A 21,004-nucleotide genomic window follows, 5' to 3' on the forward strand; every position below is an offset into this window, starting at 1 on the left:
AGAGCATTGAGTATAGAAGCTGGGATGTAATGTTAAAATTGTACAAGGCATTGGTGAGACCAAATCTGGAGTATGGTGTACAATTTTGGTCGCCCAATTATAGGAAGGATGTCAACAAAATAGAGAGAGTACAGAGGAGATTTACTTGAATGTTGCCTGGGTTTCAGCAACTAAGTTACAGAGATAGGTTGAATAAGTTAGATCTTTATTCTCTGGAGCGCAGAAGGTTAAGGGGGGACCTGATAGAGGTCTTTAAAATGATGAGAGGGATAGACAGAGTTGATGTGGACAAGCTTTTCCCTTTGAGAATAGGGAAGATTCAAACAAGAGGACATGACTTCAGAATTAAGGGACAGAAGTTTAGGGGTAATATGAGGGGGAACTTCTTTACGCAGAGAGTGGTGGCGGTGTGGAATGAGCTCCCAGTGGAAGTGGTGGAGGCAGGTTCATTGGTATCATTTAAAAATAAATTGGATAGGCATATGGATGAGAAGGGAATGGAGGGTTATGGTATGAGTGCAGGCAGGTGGGACTAAGGGGAAAAAAAAATTTTGTTCGGCATGGACTTGTAGGGCCGAGATGGCCTGTTTCCGTGCTGTAATTGTTATATGGTTATATGGTTAATATTGTTTTGCATCCGCCTTCAGCAATTCATTAAACTATAGAGTGATGAATAGAAATGCAATTCTGGCATTTAATAACCTAATCACGCTAACCATTTAAGATTATGTGTTTTCTGTTGTCAGCCAAACTTCGGCGCATCTTTGCATATCTTGAAAGTGGAGATTGGTGGTGATGCCCAAACAACAGGTAGGAATTCTTTTTGTCAAAGTCTATTTACTTGACTGTGACGTTGAGTAAGACATTATCAAGGTTGTCTCTCTGCCTGTGTTCTCCAAATTGTCTAGTGTTGCATGGTAGATCCGCCAAGCAGCATTTCTGTAAAGTTTCCACTGATCAACTGTGAAAGTTATGAGCAATGCTGGGCTAAATCCCTGCAGAAAAATCAACTCCCATTTTAATCTTACATTCAGGTAGTTGAAACAGAAAAAGCAAACTGTTTGATGTCATTCCAGTTTTTGAAATACTTATCATCCTATAAACTGACAGTGCTTGGTAGTGCAGAACAGGTCAAACATTGTAAATATGGAAAGAAAACAATGCATTGGGAAGAATAAAAATGCTAACCATTTGAAATAAAAAACAGAAAATGATGGGGATTTTCAGCAGAAGAAGACACAAAGAGCTGGATTAACTCAGCAGGTCAAGTGGCATCTCTGGAGAATATGGGTAGGTGATGTTTCGTGTCGAGACCCTTCTTAAGACTGATCGCTGAGTTACTCCAGCACTTAAGACTAATTCCAACCAACTGATGTCGGCCGGTCAGGGAATCCAGAAGCCAGTTGAAGACGGAGCCCCATCCAGACATAGGCATTCTTATTGTGTAGGAAGGAACTGCAGAGGCTGGTTTATACTGAAGATGGACACAAACTGCTGGAGTAACTCAACGGGTCAAGCAGCATCTCTGGAGAATAGGTGACGTTTCGGGTCAGAACTTTTCTTCAGCCTGCTGGGTCAGTGTAGTTGTTCATATTATCAATGTGATCCATGGCTGAATGCAAGGGAGATGGTGTCTCCAAAGATTTATTTTATCTGTCTGCAAATTGCAGGGGGTGTATATTGTCCGGACATCTGGGGCAAATGCAAGTGATTAACAATCTTTCAAAGCACTTCATTATGGTCGATGTTAGAACTACTGGGCAGCAATTTTTGAGACAGGTCACATTATTTTTCTTGGCAACTGGAATGATGGAGGTTTCCTTGAAGCAAGCTGGCCCAGAAGACTGTTGAAGTGAAAGGTAAATATCAGCGAAGAATGGCCTGTTGATTGGGGCACAAATTCAGAACCCATATAGGGTATCGATCTAGGCAGTCACTTTCTGAGAGTTTAGCCTTATAGAAACATAGAAACATAGAAATTAGGTGCAGGAGTAGGCCATTCGGCCCTTCGAGCCTGCACCGCCATTCAATATGATCATGGCTGATCATCCAACTCAGTATCCAGTACCTGCCTTCTCTCCATACCCTCTGATCCCCTTGGCCACAAGGGCCACATCTAACTCCCTCTTAAACATAGCCAATGAACTGGCCTCAACTACCCTCTGTGGCAGAGAGTTCCAGAGACTCACCACTCTCTGTGTGAAAAAAGTTCTCCTCATCTCGGTTTTAAAGGATTTCCCCCTTATCCTTAAGCTGTGACCCCTTGTCCTGGACTTCCCCAACATCGGAAACAATCTTCCTGCATCTAGCCTGTCCAACCCCTTAAGAATTTTGTAAGTTTCTATAAGATCCCCTCTCAATCTCCTAAACTCTAGAGAGTATAAACCAAGTCTATCCAGTCTTTCTTCATAAGACAGTCCTGACATCCCAGGAATCAGTCTGGTGAGCCTTCTCTGCACTCCCTCTATGGCAATAATGTCCTTCCTCAGATTTGGAGACCAAAACTGCACGCTAATCCGAGGAAGATTGACAGTATTGACAGGTACCTTTCAAATGACAAAGCACACCTCAAGTTTAGGATTGATATGAAAATATAAAAGACAACAGAAATAAAACTACAAACTTAAAAAGGACGGAACGGAATATGGAGAAATAACAATTTGTTGCTTTAGAAGTCTAAACGAGCAACAGCAGAATATTTGAATACAGCCTGGCTTAATTTGTTATTACCACACCTACGGCCCTTCTCCTGCTGCCAAGAATAGTCTCAAGAAACATAGAAAAATAGGTGCAGGAGTAGGCCATTCAATATGATCATGGCTGATCATTAACATCAGTATCCCGTTCCTGCTTTTCCCCCCCATATCCCTTGATTCTTTTAGCCTTAAGAGCTAAATCTAACTCTTGCTTGAAAACATCCAGTGAATTGGCCTTCACTGCCTTCTGTGGCAGAGAATTCCACAAATTCACAACTCTCTGCAAGGCTATCAGGGATAGATACAAAATGCTGGGGTAATTCATCGGGACAGGCAGCATCTCTGGAGAGAAGGAATGGGTGACGTTTCGGGTCGAGACCCTTCTATCAAGGATGTCAAGACAGGCTACCAAAACAAGCTGGAAGCTCAGTTTAATCGGTGGATGCCAGGCGACTGATATGGTCAGAATGCCATCACATGCTTCACCTGAGTGCATCCCCCTATCCCACTGGCTCTGTCTCACACATCCTGGTAAGAATCCAGCTTGTTTTGGAAGTCTGCCTTGACATCCCTGATAACCTGACAGATTATCAGACTGACTGAAATGAGATTGGAAATGAGTCAGCGATATACGTACTGGTTGCTTAAATATAAGACAGAATTAAATTAAGAGTGCAAACATGAGAGAACATAAAATAGTGATAGAAAGATCATGACTTTCCACTTAAATAAGTAAATAAATGTAATCGGTCAATAACCCTAACAAATTCTTGTCCTTTATCTGCATAGTTTTGTGCATGCGCACTCTTTCTTCCACTTTCTGTCTCTCACAGATATACCCTATTTTTCAAATCAATTTTGGAAAACTTTCTCATATTGCTGGGATCTTTTCCTAAGTGTTAACTGACAGTCATCTATTTTCAATCTATCTGGTGTATGTTGTCACCATCAGTGTGATAAGCTTTCATAACTTAAGACATCTAACATATTTTAATATATATAGTTGCATCACTTAACAAAATCTAAATCTATAATATTTCTTTACAGATGGGACAGAACCGTCACATATGCACTATGAAGATGATGAAAATTATTTCCGAGGATATGAGTGGTGGCTGATGAAAGAAGCAAAGAAAAGGAATCCTAATATTAAATTAGTTGGTATGTATAATAACAATGTTCAACTGGTTGAAATCTTTGTGGCTTAACACCAAATGACATATTTATGGAATTTAGGTAGATAAACGGATCATCAAAAACTGACCATTGAACTGAGAATTTGGTGCTTTAATTCTAATAAGCACCCATCACTCACCACCTCCCACCGGATCACCTACAAAATCCTGATCCTCACCTACAAAGCCCTCCACCATCTGCCCCCCCCATATCTCACTGACCTCCTCTCCCCCTACCAACCCTCACGGTCCCTCAGATCCACATCAGCCGGCCTCCTCTCCATCCACAAGTCCAACCTCCACAGTTTTGGGGACAGAGCCTTCTCCAGGGCAGCTCCCAGGCTCTGGAACTCCCTCCCCCAACTGATCCGCAATTCCGTGTCCCTCACCATCTTCCAGTCCCTCCTCAAGACCCATCTCTTCACCTCTGCCTATCCTTAGCCCCACGTCCCCCTCCCTTTTCATCTGTGCATTAATTGCCTCATATTGTGTTTTGAATTGAATTCTGTCTTTACTTTGTGTACTAGTCATGTCTCTACTATTTATTTCATTCCCCTTACATGTTTCTCCTCTACCTGCTAAATTTTTGTAAGGTGTCCTTGAGACTCTTGAAAGGCGCCCATAAATAAAATTTATTATTATTATTAACATTAGTTGTATGTATTTGCTTATTCTTAATGTACTTGCAGAAAGAGGTGACGTCAGTAAAACATTTTATATGACCATCCAATTTTTTCCATTTTCTATCTCTTTTCATAATTCCTGTCAAATCAATTCAATTTCTCCATTATTTCCTCCTGGTCCTTTCTTTATGTTCTTTAACTTTACCCCCCCTCCCCCACCCATCCCACGCCCCCCTCAATGCCTAACATTATATAACTCTGCATAACACTATATATATATTAACATGAGAGAACAGTGAGGAATGTGCAGGAGTCACTGTGGTGAATGCTCATGTTAAAATGTGTTTTGAAGTGATCTGTTACTCTTAATTGTATGACTGACCTGGCCAATGAGATTCCTCGTATGTTGCAAACATACTTGGCGAATAAAGTGTGATTCTGATTCTGACATGTGGATTTCCCTCCACATCCTAGAGGTTCCAGTTTCCTTCCACATCCAAAAGGCTTGCTGGTTGATTGGCCACAGTAAAATGCACTATGATCTTTCTATCACTATCACAGCTAACACTGCCCCCCAGCTTCGTGTCATCCGCAAACTTGGAGATGTTGCATTCAATTCCCTCGTCCAAATCGTTAATATATATTGTAAATAGCTGGGGTCCCAGCACTGAGCCTTGCGGTACCCCACTAGTCATTCCCTGCCATTCTGAAAAGGACCCGTTTACTCCTACTCTTTGCTTCCTGTTTGCTAGCCAGTTCTCTGTCCACATCAATACTGAACCTCCAATACCGTGTGCTTTAAGTTTGTATACTAATCTCTTATGTGGGACTTTGTCGAAAGCCTTCTGAAAGTCCAGATACAACACATCCATTAGTTCTCCCTTATCCACTCTACTAGTTACATCCTCGAAAAATTCTATAAGATTTGTCAGACATGATTTACCTTTCGTAAATCCATTTTGTAAATCCATGGATGGGTTTGGGGAGGGAGGGAGTGTAAAAAGTATGTGAATGTTTTGAAGTTCTTTTAAATGGAGAGACACAGTAATCTCGTTTTATGTGACACATGCAATGACAATAAAGAATTCTGATTCTGAAATCCATGCTGACTTTGTCCAATGATTTCACCACTTTCCAAATGTGCTGCTATCCCATCTTTAATAACTGACTCTAGCAGTTTCCCCACTACCGATGTTAGACTAACTGGTCTGTAATTCCCTGTTTTCTCTCTCCCTCCCTTTTTAAAAAGTGGGGTTACATTAGCCACCCTCCAATCCTCAGGAACTACTCCAGAATCTAAAGAGTTTTGAAAAATTATCACTAATACATCCACTATTTCTGGGGCTACTTCCTTAAGTACTCTGGGATGCAGCCTATCCGGCCCTGGGGATTTATCAGCCTTTAATCCATTCAATTTACCTAACACCACTTCCCGGCTAACCTGGATTTCACTCAGTTCCTCCATCTCATTTGACCCACGGTCCCCTGCTATTTCCGGCAGATTATTTATGTCTTCCTTAGTGAAGACGGAACCAAAGTAGTTATTCAATTGGTCTTCCATGTCCTTGTTCCCCATGATCAATTCACCTGTTCCTGACTGCAAGGAACCTACATTTGTTTTAACTAATCTCTTTCTCTTCACATATCTTTAAAAACTTTTGCAGTCAGTTTTTATGTTCCCTGCCACTTTTCTTTCATAATCTATTTTCTATTTTCCCTTTCCTAATTAAGCCCTTTGTCCTCCTCTGCTGGAAAACACTTCTGAATTTCTCCCAGTCCTCTGGTAGGCTGCTTTTTCTGGCCAATTTGTACGCTTCATCTTTTGTTTTGATATCCCTGATTTCCCTTGTTATCCATTTAATATTGCCTGATTGTTATTTGTGTTTTAAGCAATTTTTTTCTTTCACTTATCAGGACTACCCTGGGCTTTCCCTGCTTGGATTAGTGGTGGAGAGAATTGGCCATATGTTTACCCAGACAGAACTGCCTTTTATATTTCTTCATGGATTCATGGCGCTAAATTGTATCATAATCTCGATATTGATTATGTTGGGGTTAGTAGAAATATTTAATGAAATAGAGCTTATCTCATGTTGTTTAGTTTGCAATAATATCACATAAATGTTAATGTGCAGATGATGTTGAATTAATTCACTGATTCAGAGACACAATTCCAAAATGGAATCACTGATGATTGTAGGATAAAAACCTACCTTTTATTAGCAAGATTTAATTATACCGTGTTGGGTATGTAGTTTCAGAAATTAGGAGAATATGGCACTGGGAAAGTAAACATCAGACTTTTTTGTAGCACTCCAGAAAAATTCATAAAATTATCAAAGAGAGCAATGATGCTAAATGACTACATAGATTTTATGGAGCATTACTAAATCAATTGAAAAACATAACAGAGTTTGAAGAATTTGAAGTTGAGCATATTTTATTTAAAAGTTACTCACATTGATGAAATAACAAGGTCTTTTAATGAGGTAGTGCAATAAATATGGTGTATGTGACGTGACATTGTCAAGCGTAAGGGTTAGCACTACACGCTACCAATCCCAGTTGTGGAGACGCTGGCATAGCTGTCTTGTTGTAGGACATTTATCATTCTTTTTTATTCTGGATTTTAATTAATGTATTGTTTTTTTAATATATAATTTATGATGCTTTTATAAGTGATCTAAGATTTTATATGTATTTTATGATGTTTTTTATATGCAATGTATTTTTATGTATTGTTGTCCCTTGTCTGGACCATGAGTCCGAAATAAAGTTTATTATTATTCTGTAAAAGGCATTTGATGAAGTGTTACATACAGTTTATTCAGAAAATGAACGGATAAGATTGAAAAGGGGTGGTACAATCTTTCAAGCAATAGAAAAAAGAGAGCAGATGGTTTTGTCCCTGGCAATAATTATGCAATTAGACAGATGCTTTTCTTGTTAATACAAATGCTGTGGAATTGGGTGCAGCAAGTACAAATTTAAAGTTTTTGTGAATAATGCAGAATTTAGGCTAGTGAATTGCTTTAATGGCTTTGTGTGAAATTATATCCTTTCAGAAGAAACAGCTTGGAGATTAAATGTAATCCAAATGGCACTATATTTAGTAAGGTGCAAACATTGAAGGGATTTTAGTTAACGTATTCACAAATTTCTCAAAGATAATATTAAGAAAAACTGGATAGACTCAGCTTGTACTCGCTAGAATTTGGAAGATTGAGGGGGGATCTTACAAAGAAACATAGAAACATAGAAAATAGGTGCAGGAGTAGGCCATTCGGCCCTTCGAGCCAGCACCGCCATTCAATATGATCATGGCTGATCATCCAACTCGGTATCTTGTACCTGCCTTCTCTCCATACCCACTGATCCCTTTAGCCACACGGGCCACATCTAACTTCCTCTTAAATATAGCCAATTGAATGGAAATACTGATGGTTTGAAATCTGGCTCACTGTGTGTAGATTGGTGTCTTCCATGAACATAGAAAGGCCATGGCTTCCACACTACATTTAAACCTACCAGGTTTGCAAGAAAATTGCAAGGATATCATTGTGTCACACCTTAAAAAAAAAAGTGAATTGAAAGAGTATTGGAGTATTAATTGGAATAACAGCCAAAAGCCTGGAGAATCTGATACCACAATTCCGGTAACACTAAAATCCCACGCATGCCAGATTAACAGAGTTTCACTGTATATGTTAACTGCAGCTAAATTGTTTCTTTCATGAAGAATTGTACTGGAGGGAGGTACTGGAAACATGCTAAATCCCAGGAAATTTACCCTGGCATGTCAGTACAATTAAGGAGAAATACTGAAATTTAAGTTCAAAACGAACTGTTTTAGAAACATAGAAACATAGAAAATAGGTGCAAGAGTAGGCCCTTCGAGCCTGCACCGCCATTCAATATGCTCATGGCTGATCATCCAACTCAGTATCCTGTACCTGGCTTCTCTCCATACCCCCTGATCCCTTTAGCCACAAGGGCCACATCTGACTCCCTCTTATATATAGCCAATGAACAGGCCTCAACTACCTTCTGTGGCAGAGAGTTCCAGAGATTCACCACTCTCTCTGTGTGAAAAATGTTTTTCTCATCTCAGTCCTAAAAGATTTCCCCTTTATCCTTAAACTGTGACCCCTTGTTCTGGACTTCCCTAACATCGGGAACAATCATCTAGCCTGTCCAACCCCGATGATTGTTCCCGATGTTGGGGAAGTCCAGAACAAGGGGTCACAGTTTAAGGATAAAGGGGAAATCTTTTAGGACTGAGATGAGAAAAACAATTTTTACACAGAGAGTGGTGAATCTCTGGAATTCTCTGCCACAGAATGTAGTTGAGGCCAGTTCATTGGCTATATTTAAGGGAGTTAGATGTGGCCCTTGTGGCTAATGGGATCGGGGGTGTGGAGAGAAAGCAGGTACAGGATACTGAGTTGGATGATCAGCCATGATCATATTGAATGGCGGTGCAGGCTCGAAGGGCCGAATGGCCTACTCCTGCACCTATTTTCTATGTTTCTAATAAGTGGGTCAAGCTATTAATACAATAGAACATGGAACAGTAGAGAACAGGAACAGGCCATTCAGCCCACAAAGTCTGTGCCAAACATGATACAAAGATAAAACTAATCTCATCTGCCTGCACGTGATCCATTTCCTTCCATTCCCTGCATACCCATGCGCCTCTCTAAAAGTCTCTTAAATGTCACTATTGTATCTGCCTCCACCAGCACCATTGGCACCGTGTTTCAGGTGCCCTCCATTCTCTGTAAAAAAAATTGCCCCACACTTTTAAACTGTCTTTCTCACGCTAAACTTATTCTGATATTTCCAATGTGGAAGAAAGGTCAATGGAGTTTTGTCTGGAAGGAAAATGTGTTCCTAAGTGTACATGGTCATAGATATCGTTTTATTTTAAATGCGAAACAATTGGTGGTGAAGTTTATGATGTTATAAGGTAGGCACTAGTTTTTATTTAAGAATAGTATGTGCAAAATCAAATAATAATGTTCCTAATATGATTATTTTACATTTCTGTCCTAGATTTGGAATGAGAGAAGTTATAACAGAAAATATATAATGGTAAGTTTCTCCTTTTTTTTCACTTATATTCTTAAGACATAGAAGACAGCCGTTCTACCCAGTAGGCCATTTTAACACTGAGTATTCCCATCCTGCCACTTATTTCCCGGTAACCCATTCTCTCCCACATGACCTTCAACTCCGCACTGATTCCCTTGCATCCAGCTACACCAGTGGTTCCCAACGTGGGGCGTACGCCCCACAGGGGGGCAATTTGATTTTTAAGGGGGGCAATTGAGCGCGACTGAGGAGGTCTGGGTCAAAATTTTCGATTTTTATTTTTTTGGATTTTCCAGGTAAACATGTGTAGTTTATGTTTCAGATGTTATTTTAAGTAAATATTTTTTTTTGGGTAACAAAGGTCTTTATTGTGTAGTTATTACACAATCACCGCGCCATCGCTCTTCATGCACGTCGCACGAAGCGCGCAAGGTCATGGGAGAACCTTATTTATTGAATTGGATTTAGAAATGCGATTCAAAGAGCTTTTGCTAAGTTACCCTTATAATATCTATTTCCTCTGTTTTCTCTCAAGGGAAAGCAAGGGGGGGCATCAGGATTTTAGAGGTGATTAGGTGGGGCATGGCCAAAAAAAGGTTGGGAACCACTGAGCTAAACTATCAGCATATCGTTTGGATTTAGGAGGAAACCAGACTATTGAGCTGGTGGGAAAGGGAGCTCTTACAGTAATTTTTGTTGCAGACTATTTTTTGATTTTCCTCCATTAAATATTTATATCTAATTTTTAATTTAATTTTTAAGCCTAATTTATGAAATGTAAATGTTTAATAAGTTTTGAATACATTTATATTTTGAGCAAGTATATGAAGTTTTCTTTAAACTTTGTTTTACATTTGATTGGTTTACCCAAAAAACTTTGTGCAAATTTATTAAAAAATTATATATACATTTATTATTTGGCAAATTGTACTACAGTAACTTGCGCATGCCATCTAGCCATGTGTGTATGTTAATGTCAAAATCCCAAGAGTAAATTTATTTATATTTATTAAAATGGTAGCATTTTGTAGGCAACATTTAAAACGATTATATAAAATTACAACAACTGGTTTTATATTTTAGCACGATACAAAGAGATGATTTCTGTGATTAAGGTTATCATTATGTCCAGAACAAACTTTGATTCCATTTGTTTTGAGAAAGTAGAAGAGCTCTGGCTGTTTTTGCTCCTATTTCATCTGTAGCAAGTGTCACTGGCTTTTTTAATATTATTTATGGAAATGTATATAATGTAGATTTTGCCTCGTGTGAGAAGAATTTTCAATGTTTACCACGTTTACATTTGGAAAGGTGTACCAAGAATTTCAAATCCAGTCAGTACTGAGCAGCTTACATAGTAGCATCAGCCTTCCCTCCCTGCTTTATTCTCAATAGACTTCAAATTTAGTTGCAAAGTTCAATATATTGTCACTACCACACTGATAAATGCTGAATTTGTAATGAAGGATGATTTTTTATGACTGAGCAATGTTTTGGAAAATTGTGTATTCGAATAGAGTCAATAAGACAAGTGAATGTGAATGTTCATCAGTTGGTTCCTCAATCTTTTGTTCAATTAAACTCCCCATATTTTTTTCCTTCAACTGATTATATATTCATTTGATATAACTTGTAAATTATTGTAATTTGTTAGAAATCACAGATGAAGTAGTACAATGCTTTCAAGAAGCATTTCAAGAGCGCTAGAAGTGCATCACTTCAGGAAGCCCAAGAATATGCAAGATGGTAGCCTGCTTGCTTGGCACCTCTTTTGCTGCCAGAAAGAACATCTTCCTTTAGACAATGATAACTCGTTTTAGTGCAAGCCATTTACAAATTGTACTACAGTAACTTGCACATACCACCCAACCCTGGATGCATGTTAATGAGCCAAAAACACAGAACAGCTCACAAAACTAAAACCCCTCTGTCTAGAAGGTCGAGAGTAGAAAACACTTTGTAGCATTCCTGGCTGCACATTCTCCAAGGCACACACCATCCAGCCCTTGATGTATGTTATTACCAAGTCTTAATCCTGGAACACACAAGCTAACAACATGTGAACACCTTCACCATATGAATGGCGCAGATGGGAAACGGCAGCATGGTATTTTGTTGTACTATAAAGATTAAAAAGTAGTTGTCATCCTATCATGTCGACAAGACATGCTAGGTAATATTCCACGTTATAAGATGGTAGAACGGTTGGAGCTATAATGGACAAGCTGTGGCTATTTCTGCAGTACTGTTCTTCAGCACCAGAGCCAGGATAGTGTCCAGAGCTATGATTGCCAAATAATTCTACCTAGATACAATAAATAGTGAATTAGTTGATCCTTCTCCCCTTCTGTCTTCCAGGCTATCTCCATTCCAGCTGCCTTTCTGTCTGTTATTTGTTCTTATCATCACTCTGCTTATTCTTTCTCACTTACTGTCTTTCTTCAGCTTTATTACATTGTACAAATCATCATGAAGTCTCTGTGATTTTTCCCGGTAGTTCACAGTGGTGAGGCCACTTTGTTTACTTCCTTCCATTCTACAAACTTAAGTCATTTAAAGTCCCATATGTCGCTTATTTGGCATTTCCTAATTTGTCTGTACTTTCTTTTGCCCTCTAACTATGGTGATGAGCCTTGTTTAGTTTAGTTTGACGAAACAACGCGGAAACAGGCCTTACAGCCCACAGAATCTGTGCCGACCAGCGATCCCCGCACACTAACACTATCCTACACACTCTGGGGACAATTTACAATTTTACTAAAGCCAATTAACCTACAGACCTGTATGTCTTTGGAGTGCGGGAGGGAACCAGAGCACCAGGAGAAAACCCACGCAAGTCAGGGGAGAACATACAAACTCTGTACCGACAGCACCCATGGGCAGGATTGAACCTGGATCTCTGACCCCCTAAGGCAACAACTACGTTAGTTTGAATTCTGTTTGCTCCCAGGTTCTGCCCTTGTAAGATGCCTCGCATGTGTGAGTTTTCAGGGTGACTTTTAGTTCCTATTTTCATTGTTAGTCCAGTGATTTACATTCTTATCTGTTGCAAAGGTGCTGCGTCAATCACTGGATAAAGTTGGTTTAAAGAATGTTGGTATTATTGCTGCAGATGGAAAGTGGGGAATCGCAAATGATTTAATAGTTGATCCATACCTAAGTGACGCAGTTGAAATTATAGGGTAAGTTTTTGGGGCTAAATTGCATCATAAAATGTCAGCTCTTATGAATCTTTTCTTTCTTCATGGTGCAGGCAGAGTTTGAATTGACGTACAGGATTTTATTGAGAACTATTGTGGATTATGGGCATTTGATATCTTGTTTCACTGGCAGTAGTGTACAATCTGATTTTGGTTTGAGTTGTATTTTTCATGATATTTTATCCTCAGCGTGAATATATTTCTGCTGGACCTTTTTGTGGTCTTTCAGGAAGAATAGGCTTAAATTTGATGGGTTAAGAACAAAAAGCCAGGTTGGATCATCAAAAAAAAAACAGATCATAAGGGAACAGCTCAATGGCTTTGCATTTTAATTACATGCCCTTCACCCAGCTCCAGAGTACGCAAATGAACGCTTATAACCATAAAGCTATGTTGCATGGAAACGTGCATTTGGCCCACTTTGTCCATGCTATTCAAGCACATATTCTGGCTAGTCCCATTTGCCCGTATCACTCTAAACCCTCCCTATCCATATATCTGTCCACACGTCTTTTGAAAGTTGAAATTGTATCTTCCTCCGGCAGCTCATTCCATATATGGGCCACCCTCTGAGTGAAAAAGTTGCCAATGTGATCCCTATTGAATACCTGCCCTCTCACCTTAAGTCTATGCCCTCTAGTTTTAGAATCCTCTACCCTGTGGAAAAATGGTGTGAGCGTTCACCTTGTACATGCTCCTCATAAATCTTGCGCACCTCAATAAGGTCACGCTTCAGCCTAAGCTCCGAAGAAAAATGTCTCCCAGAGATGCAGCATTCGTGCAGCATATTGATTCTTTTTTATCTAATAACTATTGTAAACGTAGATATCTTTCCTCACTGTCTACTATACCACCAATATTGGTGTCATTGCATATTTACTAATAATGTTAAGTGCATTGTCAACCAACTTGTTAATGTAATAACAAACAACAGTGGACATGGCACCAACCCCTGGTGCATTCCACTGGTCTCAGACCTCCACAGTCAGAAAAACAATCCTCCACGGCTACCCTTATAATGCCCCTGTCCCACTTAGGAAACCTGAACGGAATCCTCTGGATACTTTGCGCCCTACCCAAGGTTTCCGTGCGGTTCCCGGAGGTTGCCGGAGGTTGCAGGTCGTTACCGGAGGTTGCAGGTAGCGGAAGCAGGTAGGGAGACTGACAAAAACCTCCGGGAACCGCACGGAAACCTTGGGTGGGGCGCAAAGTCTCCAGAGGTTTCCGTTCAGCTTTCCTAAGTGGGGCAGGGGCATTACACTCCTTCCACAAAGCCAACATTTACCCTCCAAAGACAGCACCACAAAACTCAGCCTTTCCCAAAACACCCACTCCAAAGAGGCCGTTCCACTGTACGTCCACTTATTATTGGCTGCTGTGCATCTCAATGAGCTAATCCAGCATTTTGTGATCAAATGGCACTCTTAAATGGAGACAAGAAACAGCAGGTGCTGGAATCTTGAGTAATTCACAATGTGCGGGAAGAACTCGGTGTGTCATCAGCATCTATGGAGGGAATGGACACGAAGTTTCGGAATGGGACTCTTCTTCAGATCATTTTAATGTCACTATCTGTCTGAACAAGATTCCCGACTGGCAACGAGGTTGCCTGTCCATTCCACCACTGATGTGAATTGATCTGCTGAATTCCTCCAGCACTTTGTGTTTGGCACTCTTTCAAACATTCCAGCACCTGCTCTGCTCCACCTGGAAACACGCTACCTCAGCTGTGTTCTCACAACGCTCTTCTAAACTTTCACGCTGCTGCTTTAAATCTTCCCACTACTGTTTGTTATGAGTCATTAGTATGCTGCACCATTGCCAACAGACCACTCTCTAAGTTTAAAATATGAATCACGTGCACTTGGAAACCCTGTGAAATGGAATCAAGCTACAGAATGGTTAGACACAGCAGACATGTACATTATCTGAGGTAGACAAAAGTGCTGGAGAAACTCAGCGGGTGCGGCAGCATCTATGGAGCAAAGGAAATAGGCAACGTTTCGGCCCGAAACCGATCTTCAGACGTTTCGGCCCAATTTCCTTCGCTCCATAGATGCTGCCTCACCCGCTGAGTTTCTCCAACAATTTTGTCTACCTTCAATTTTACAGCATCTGCAGTTCCTTCTTAAACATGTACATTATCTGCTTGAACTGATTCCAAGAGTCAAGAAGCTTTTTTTTTTTAGATATTAGATTGTCACGGTAATAATGAAATATTATAGAAAATGAAGCCAAATAAAATGTACTGCTAGTTTAATCTTTTACATCTCACTCTCCTGAAATACCAGAGATACTTAATTGTTTAATATTAATATACTCTGCCTCAATTGTCTAATTTATCACAGAGGCATCAAAACTCTCACATCTCTAGTTTTCAGCCTACCCACACGCAAATATAAGAAGCTACAATACAAATAGACAATATATGTAATTTGAGATAAGTTAACCATATGTTCCATTTGCTCAAAAGTGGACATTTGTTCCATGAGACAATTGCTGGCTTAAATTTCTAGCCTAAATTCAAAGGGTGTTTTCATGTTTTGATTTTTATCGTACGGGGATGCAGATGGCGAGGAAGAAAGACTAACTAAAGACAAATTCGTTTTTTTTAAAAACCTTTTAACTTGAACATACCACAAAAAAAAACAAGCAAAGAACTGAATTACGAATAACAACTGATGGCATCTTGAACGACTGACAGTTTTCTTTTGTTGATCCCATTAGCAGATTTAAAAGTAGATTTGAGTTATTTCAATAAAGTACTTTAGTAGGATTTATCAATGGACTGTGGCCTGAAATAAAAATTCTTCAAAGGGACATATTAACATTATAAATCAAGTAATGAAACAAGACACTCGGGGATTACCGTTTTTCTGTTACTCAGTTTCTGCATCTGTGTTATAAAATCTCTCTCGCCTCCATTCCAGGTGAGACAGAGGTTCACTTGCAAATCTTCCTAGTCTCGTCCATTGCATTCGTTGCATCTGTTGTGACCTCCTCTAAATTGGCGAAACCAAGAGTGGACTAGTCGACTTTCCTCGAACACTTGAGCTCAGTTTGACAAGGACAGTTTTATAGCGCCTGGTTGCTAACCCTTTCCCACTTAACACCCCTTCTCGTTCCTTTACAGACCTTTCTCTCTTCAACCACCTTCATTGCCAGAGTAAGGCAACACGCACACTGGAAGAACAACACCTCATACGTAGCCTACAAACCAATAATAGCATGAACATTGAAGTCTCAAATTTCAATGAAACCCCCGAATATGCCCTCTACCCCTGACACATTTCTCCCACTACAGGTGCACAACCTTTTATCCGAAAGCCTTGGGACCAGACACTTGTCGGATTTCGGACATTTTCGGATTTCAGAATGGAAGATTTTTAGCGTAGATTAGGTAGGTAGCGCGGGCGGCTTGAAAAGTGTGGAGCAGCTGCCTCCTCCCCGGAGACCGGGAGAATCATTGCATAAATGTTAGTCAGTTAGTTTGGAGGGATTTTATGTGGTGGTGGTGGTGTAGGGGTGAAGGGGGAAACTTTAATTCTTAGTCCCCTACCTACCTGGTCGGCGACTCCCAACCTCGCGGAGCTGGGGGCTCCGTCCGGCCGCGGGCGGCGCCGGTTCTAGCTCCGACCCCGGCAACTCTACCCCTGGCTGCGAGGCGCTCCAAATCCAGCGCTGCCCGTGGCCGGACGTCCCAGCTCCGAGAATGTCGGGAGTCGGCGGCGTCGCAGTGCTGGGATACCAGCGGGGAGCGGGCAATGCCTTACCGGGTCGCCGTGCGGCAAGCTCCGGAGCGCTGTGGCCGCCTTCTTCCAACATTCGCGGAGCGTCGCTGGATTTGGAGCCGCGGAGCTGGGGGCTCCGTCCCGCCGCGGGTGGCGCCGGTTGGAGCTCCGACCCCGGCAACTCTACCCCTGGCTGCGCGGCTCCAAATCCAGCGACGCTCTGCGATGTTGTGTGTCGGCGGCCACAGCGCTCCGGAGCTTGCCGCACAGCGACCCGGTAAGGCATTGCCCGCTCCCTGCTGGTATCCCAGCGCTGCGACGCCGCCGACTCCCGACATTTGCGGAGCTGGGGCGTCCGGCCGCGGGCCGCGCTGGATTTGGAGCGCCTCGCAGCCAGGGGTAGAGTTGCCGGGGTCGGAGCTACAACCGGCGCCGCCCGCGGCCCCACCGGCCACAGCGCTGCGGAGCTTACTGCACAGCGACCCGGTAAGGCATTGACCGCTCCCCGCCTCTCCGACCAGGTAGGGGACTAAGAATTAAAGTTTACCCCTTCACATAAAAGCCCTCCAAACTAACTGACGTAACATTTAAGCAATGATTTACAGATGTTTAAGCGTCTCCCGGTCTCCAGGGAGGAGGCAGCTGCTACAGTAGTACAGGCCTGGGTTGACCGTGGGTCGTTTTGGGTCAAGTTTGGTGCCAAACGCGAGCTTTGGTGCGCAGACGACATCTGGAAAAAATGGCCGGTTTTCGGAGCTTTTCGGTTTCTGGAACTCCGGATAAAAGGTTGTGCACCTGTACTGGCAACCTGTTCCATTCCCCTCCTTCCACTCATCTCTACTTTTGGCAACTTTCTCCTCTCCAACTCTATGTCAATAAGACACTATGCCATGCCAGCTAAATTAATATTGGCTGTGGATTGAACAAGGAATCTTTCTCAACCATGCAAGACTTACTTTCTACAAGGTGATTTCGCAAGGTAGCAAATATTGGCTGTTTAACCGATAGAATGAGATATATTGATAATATTTTACAATGTTAACAATAGAGTGAGTTTACACATTCTTCCTGAGACTGCATGGGTTTCCTCAGGGTGTGTCACCTCCTAAAAGCATGCAGGTTTGTTGGTTAATTGTCCACTGTAAATTGACCCTAGCATGCAGGTGAATGGTAGAATCAGGTGAAGGGGGTGGGTGGTGGCAAGAAGGGGAAGATGATAGGAATGCAGGGAAAATATAGTGATATTAGTTTAGTATTAGTGTAAAAGAATGCAAGGTATCAACCAAGGTGCCTGTTTTTTCATCCATAAGTAAGCTCATTTATTTCATACTTGAAACGAGAGTGGGACAACTTCAAATAATATGGAAAAAAAACCCTAGAAAATCTCAGGCAGCCTATGTGGAGAGATTTGTGGAATTAATGTTTCAGATCGATGGCCAGTCATCAATACCATGAACGTTTAGAAATCAAGGAGATTTTAAGTTTCAGAGAAGTGGGGGATTAAAGAGGAGAAGCTGCAGACATATATATGACAGAATGGGTAGACTGACCGAATTACTCTCATATGTATAATGGACAATGCAGTAGTTTGGCTGTCAAAAGTAAAAAGGAATAAAATGGAGCAGCTGCAGGCCTAGGTGCCACCTGGTGATAGTCACTTTGTCAACGGGTCAAGGGCCACTGTGGCTCTTGTGAGAAATCAACCCCATGTTGCAGGACTAGTTGCTCTGCCCTGAGAGGAATAGTCTGGTCACATTCAACTCCTTCATCCTCAAAACAGGGTCAAGGAGACATCTCTTCTGCGACAATTGTGCTTATCCAATGCTTTACTATAGACAGTGCCCTCCATAATAACCATATAACCATATAACAATTACAGCACGATAATAATACACAACATAATGTTTGGGACAAAGACCCATCATCTATTTATTTGCCTCTGTACTCCACAATTTGAGATTTGTAATAGAAAAAAAATCACACGTGGTTAAAGTGCACACTGTCAGATTTTAATAAAGGGTATTTTTATACATTTTGGTTTCACCATGTAGAAATTACAGCAGTGTTTATACATAGTCCCCCCCATTTCAGGGCACCATAATGTTTGGGACATAGCAATGTCATGTAAATGAAAGTAGTCATGTTTAGTACTTTGTTGCATATCCTTTCCATGCAATGACTGCTTGAAGTCTGCGATTCATGGGCATCACCATTTCTGGGTGTCTTCTCTGGTGATGCTCTGCCAGGCCTGTATTGCAGCCATCTTTAGCTTAGGCTTGTTTTGGGGGCTAGTCCCCTTCAGTTTTCTCTTCAGCATATAAAAGGCATGCTCAATTGGGTTCAGATCGGGTGATTGACTTGGCCACTCAAGAATTGACCATTTCTTAGCTTTGAAAAACTCCTTTGTTGCTTTAGCAGTATGTGTGGGATCATTGTCTTGCTGTAGAATGAACCGCCGGCCAATGAGTTTTGAGGCATTTGTTTGAACTTGAGCAGATAGGATGTGTCTATACATTTCAGAATTCATTATGCTACTACCATCAGCAGTTGTATCATCAATCAAGGTAAGTGAACCCTGTACCTTCAGCAGCCATACATGTCCAGGCCATAACACCCCCACCACCATGTTTCACAGATAAAGTGATATGCTTTGGATCTTGGGCAGTTCCTTCTCTCCTCCATAATTTGCTCTTGCCATAAGTTCATCTTCGTCTCATCTGCCCACAAGACCTTTTTCCAGAACTGTGTTTGCTCTTTTCAGTACTTCTTGGCAAACTGTAACCTGGCCATCCTATTTTTGCAGCTAACCAGTGGTTTGCATCTTGCAGTGCAACCTCTGTATTTCTGTTCATGAAGTCTTCTGTGGACAGTGGTCATTGACAAATCCACACCTGACTCCTGAATAGTGTTTCTGATGTCGCGCAGGTGTATGGGGATTTTTCTTTATTATGGAGAGAGTTTTTCTGTCATCAGCTGTGGAGGTCTTGGCCTGCCAGTCCCTTTGCAATTAGTAAGCTCACCAGTGCTCGCTTTCTTCTTAATGATGTTCCAAACAGTTGATTTTGGTAAGCCTAAGGTTTGGCTGATATCTCTAACAGTTTTAATCTTGTTTCTCAATCTCATAATGGCTTCTTTGACTTTCATTGGTACAACTTTGGTCCTCATGTTGATAAACAGCAATAAATGTTTCCAAATGTGATTGAAATGCTGGAGGAAAGACTAGGTGCTGAGAGTCCTCTTATACCTGCATTAAGGAGGCAATTAAACACACCTGAGCAATTACAAACAGCATGTGTCCCAAACATATGGTGCCCTGACTGCAAGGCACAATAAAGGATACTTTGACTTTTGACTTGACTATGTATAAACACAGCTGTCATTTCTACATGGTGAAACCAAAATGTATAAAAATGGCCTTTAATAAAATCTGACAACGTACACTTTAACCACATTTCTATTACATATCAAATTGTGGAGTACAGAGGCAAATAAATAAATGATGGCTCTTTGTCCCAAACATTATGGAGGGCACTGTAGTTGAAACTTTGTTTTTTATGGCAAAAACCCTTTTCTTGTTCACCTGTGATGGGAATATCTTCCACGTTAAGAACATCTTCCATGGCCAGTGATCTTTATATAAAATGTACTTTTTACGGAATAAGACATTATTTATTTTCTTGGTTCATAATTGAGGTGCAATGCTGATTTTCTGTTTCATTTAAAATTATTCTAAGTATCTCAATGTAAATACCGAGACCAAGGACTACAATTAATAATAATTAATATCAACCAAACCCTCGCCAACTCCCTTGCCTGTGAGGTGTCTCATGTCTTTGTAAAAGTGTTTGCAATCTCCTCTGCATTGAATTTTGGAATTTAAAACGTAACTGATTTCCAACTCTAACTCTGGCCTGTTAACCTTTTCATCCAAAAATAAACTCATTTATTTCATAATTAAAACGAGAATGGATTAGTGGTGGGCCAATTTAAAACAATAGGAATAAATGCTTCACAAATCTGGCAGCATTTGTAGACTTAATGTTTAAAATCGATGACCAGTCTTCGGTAAAAGGAACGTTTCGAAATAAAGGAGGTGTTAAGTGTTAGAGAAGTGAGGGGCTTAAGAGGAGAAGCTACAGAGAATTTTATGATCGAATGAGCAGACAGACAGATGGTTATCTGAATTCAGTGCCAAATCCTATGGCGCCAACATGCTTAAATAAGGATAGAATCATGTTCCTCAAGCTTACATCAAGCTTCATTACAGCATTTTAAGAGACCAAAGAGAAAGGTCAGAGGGGAGGGGGAGATAGATGGAGAATTACAATGACAATGTTCTGACAAAGCCCAGTGTAAGCTCAAGGAATGTTATCACAAACGCTGAGCAGGTGTGTTGCTACACTCAGCACTCAATGTTTATTTCAACAATTTCAGATATTAAACTTCTTAGTCTGTATCAAAAAAGTTATGTTAGCACCATTTTTC

General features: G+C 41.0%; 1 protein-coding gene across 2 annotated transcripts in view; it reads left to right on the plus strand.

The window, feature by feature from the left end:
- Nucleotides 1-21,004, plus strand: part of LOC129693404 (galactocerebrosidase-like) — a 65,013-nt gene that overhangs the window by 8,302 nt on the left and 35,707 nt on the right. The window contains exons 3-7 of one of the 2 annotated variants that reach the window (XM_055630230.1): nt 747-810; nt 3,744-3,857; nt 6,409-6,548; nt 9,550-9,588; nt 12,643-12,770. In XM_055630230.1, coding sequence (XP_055486205.1) covers nt 747-810; nt 3,744-3,857; nt 6,409-6,548; nt 9,550-9,588; nt 12,643-12,770 — 485 coding nt within the window. The remainder of the gene's footprint in view (nt 1-746; nt 811-3,743; nt 3,858-6,408; nt 6,549-9,549; nt 9,589-12,642; nt 12,771-21,004) is intronic. The other variant, XM_055630229.1, reaches the window with a different exon arrangement.

This window comes from Leucoraja erinacea, unplaced genomic scaffold (assembly GCF_028641065.1).
Source record: "Leucoraja erinacea ecotype New England unplaced genomic scaffold, Leri_hhj_1 Leri_278S, whole genome shotgun sequence".
NCBI classification, from domain to species: Eukaryota; Metazoa; Chordata; class Chondrichthyes; order Rajiformes; family Rajidae; genus Leucoraja; species Leucoraja erinaceus.